The sequence below is a fragment of the Schistosoma mansoni genome, chromosome 6, assembly GCF_000237925.1.
Source record: "Schistosoma mansoni strain Puerto Rico chromosome 6, complete genome".
Lineage (NCBI taxonomy): Eukaryota > Metazoa > Platyhelminthes > Trematoda > Strigeidida > Schistosomatidae > Schistosoma > Schistosoma mansoni.
In genome coordinates this window covers 1065314-1068062 of record NC_031500.1, presented here as the reverse complement: position 1 = coordinate 1068062, position 2749 = coordinate 1065314, and the positions used below count along the sequence as shown (strand labels likewise).

Below are 2749 nucleotides of genomic sequence, written 5' to 3'. Positions count from 1 at the left end.
TCCTGAATAATAGCTTCCGTTGTTCGTCATGGCTTCTTTACTTCTCTATTCATATTACTACCCTTAGCCGTTCACTTTTCGTCCTCTCAATTTCGTAAAGAACACCCCTGTAGTGAGAAGGTAGTGAGTAGGACTTCCCTGGTAGAGGCTATATACGTGTGGCCGTATGAGGGCGGATTCTCCCCACTCTCCGCCGTACCAGAGCATTTGGGGATAGATAGAAATCAGTGTTTAAACACATAGCCACATAAACATATATTTCTTACAAATTTCATAATACAATATAAACAAAATTGTATCATTTTTAAAATAGACATACATATGTATAGATAGATAGATACGTTCAGAAATAAGCACAGAAGAAGAAGACGAGGAAGAACTGGGATTATCATCAAAGGAAAAAGGTTTATCAATAGTAGATACGTTCAGAAAGAAGCAAAGAAGAAGTTGGTGAAGAAGAACTGGGATTATCATCAAAGGAAAAAGGTTTATCAATAGTAGATACGTTCAGAAAGAAGCAAAGAAGAAGTTGGTGAAGAAGAACTGGGATTATCATCAAAGGAAAAAGGTTTATCAATAGTAGATACGTTCAGAAAGAAGCAAAGAAGAAGAAGACGAAGAAGAACTAGGATTATCATCAAAGGAAAAGGGTTTGTCAATAATGAAGAATACTCCATATACAGATCTATCTATCTATCTATCTGTACCAAGATGTCAACCCATAGTAATATCCAAAAAAATACTTTTTATAATCAATTCAATAATACATAGAAATCTCAAAAAATACATCAATCATTACCAAAAAAGAATCATCAAGAGAATAAAGAGTCTACAATTCTTATCTTTAATAAAGTGAGATAGGGGCAAAGAGAGATACAAAGGGAGGTAAATTGAATAGTTACCAATTAAAAGAGGTAAAGTTGTTCTTTCTTTTTCTCTTTTTTTAATCAATCCATGAAAGACTATTGGTTTTGCTTTTAATTGTTATTACTAATACTAATACTATTATTTCTCTAGTCATGAAAACAGATGATAATAATAATAATCATAGTAGTAGTAGTGGTGGTAGTAGCGGTGGTGGTAGTGGTGGTGGTGATAGTAGTGGTAGTAGCGGTGGTGGTAGTAGTAGTAGTAGTGATAGTAATAGTCATAGTAATGATAATGGTCGGGCATTGGACAAAGAATGAAGTAAACAATAACAACAATGGATCCTGGATTTCCTTTTTTCTTTAAAAAAATATATATACATTTTTTCACCATTAAAAAAAGAATTTAACAGAAGTTTATAGAAGAGAGAAGAATAAATTGAAGAAATATGAAAGAAAAAAAGAGGGGGGTGGAAGAGAGGGAAAGGGGGGAAAGGGAGGGGGGTAGAAAAAAGATCCATTTTAAATGCGTATAGCTAATAAATTTTTATGATATAATAATACATATGCATCTGTATGTAAAACATCATTTAAATTAACTGATACAACTTTTTGATCATCACATAAACACCATGATGTTGGACCAACACGTATATAAGCAGTATAATGACCAGAATTAGTTTGACCACTATGATTTAATACAGCATATAATGAATATCTAAAAATTATTTTAAAAAAAAAAGAAGAAATATTTATTTTAATACAAACATTCTGGTATAGTTGACGGTGGGGAGAGTCCACTTTTGGTCTCTCTCACTTTCGAAATGCTCTCATAGCTACGTGTATATAGTCACTGTTAGAGAAGTTCTACTTACTAACTTCTCAAGATGGGGGTGTTGTTTATGAAATTGAGAGGACAAGAAGCGAATGTCCAATGATTTAACCGGGTTAGTGGATATGGAAGATCTATTTAGGGGAGTTGAAAATCCCTGATTTCAAACCAATGGTGCACATGGATTCCAGGATATTCAGGAAACAAATAGAGTATGAACCTAATGTTCGTCACCGGCTACTATGAAACTGAATTTCCTAACGTTTCTCCAATGCTTTGTGGATTAGACCTTTACGTTAAAGGCTTGGGGAGTAATCCCATAACAAAACCACCTGCTACGGTTTCGGCGCCCAGGCAGTATTCCAGCCCACACACTGATCGAGCTACGAAGTGTGGCTTATTTATATTTGCTGCCTCCTTGTACCACTGTTTTGTGTCCAAATAAATAGACTAGTTGGTTACAGTAATCACAGGGAAACATATGTGAGTATCTACAAGCTATTTCTCATCATTATCTCAGTCTAGAAAGCCAATACATAAAAAAGCACAGTATAGTCCGAAGCATGCGTGATAATGTATTCATTCACTAATATTAAGATTTAGATATAATGGTAATTCAATTGAAGTCATTAACTCTACGTGTATGTTCTCTGGTTGGTTAGGTTCAGTGAAACAGCTGTCATTTGTCAATGAAGACTTCAAATGACATCAATCCTAATAATGTAAATTCATCTACGTAATCTGTTCAATAAATAAACAATGTAAATTTTTCATTCACTTGGTGTTGTATACTTGTATCTTCTCATTGTTATTCAGGACTGCATATGGACAGTCTCATGTTGGCATATGTGCATCCTGGGAGGACTGCCTGGATATTGCCTGAAGTTGAAATCGTGAGACACTGATATTCAGGCTACCCTCCAAACTGCTATCAAAAGCTCACTTGTAATGCAACGTTGCTAATTCAAAACCACGGTTTAATGAATTCAGCTTTACTGAGCACAATATTGATTGTGTGAAGATAAGTGATGCTATTATATAAATATTCAAA

The 2749-nt window shown here is 34.3% G+C and overlaps 1 protein-coding gene across 1 annotated transcript in view; it reads right to left on the bottom strand.

Moving 5' to 3' along the window:
• Positions 1-250: 250 nt before the first annotated feature.
• Positions 251-2749, bottom strand: part of Smp_074400 (ubiquitin-specific peptidase 22 (C19 family)) — a 19580-nt gene continuing 17081 nt past the window's right edge. Inside the window, exon 10 of the mRNA XM_018797882.1 lies at positions 251-1584. Coding sequence (XP_018652880.1) covers positions 1389-1584 — 196 coding nt within the window. The 3' untranslated portion in view covers positions 251-1388. The remainder of the gene's footprint in view (positions 1585-2749) is intronic.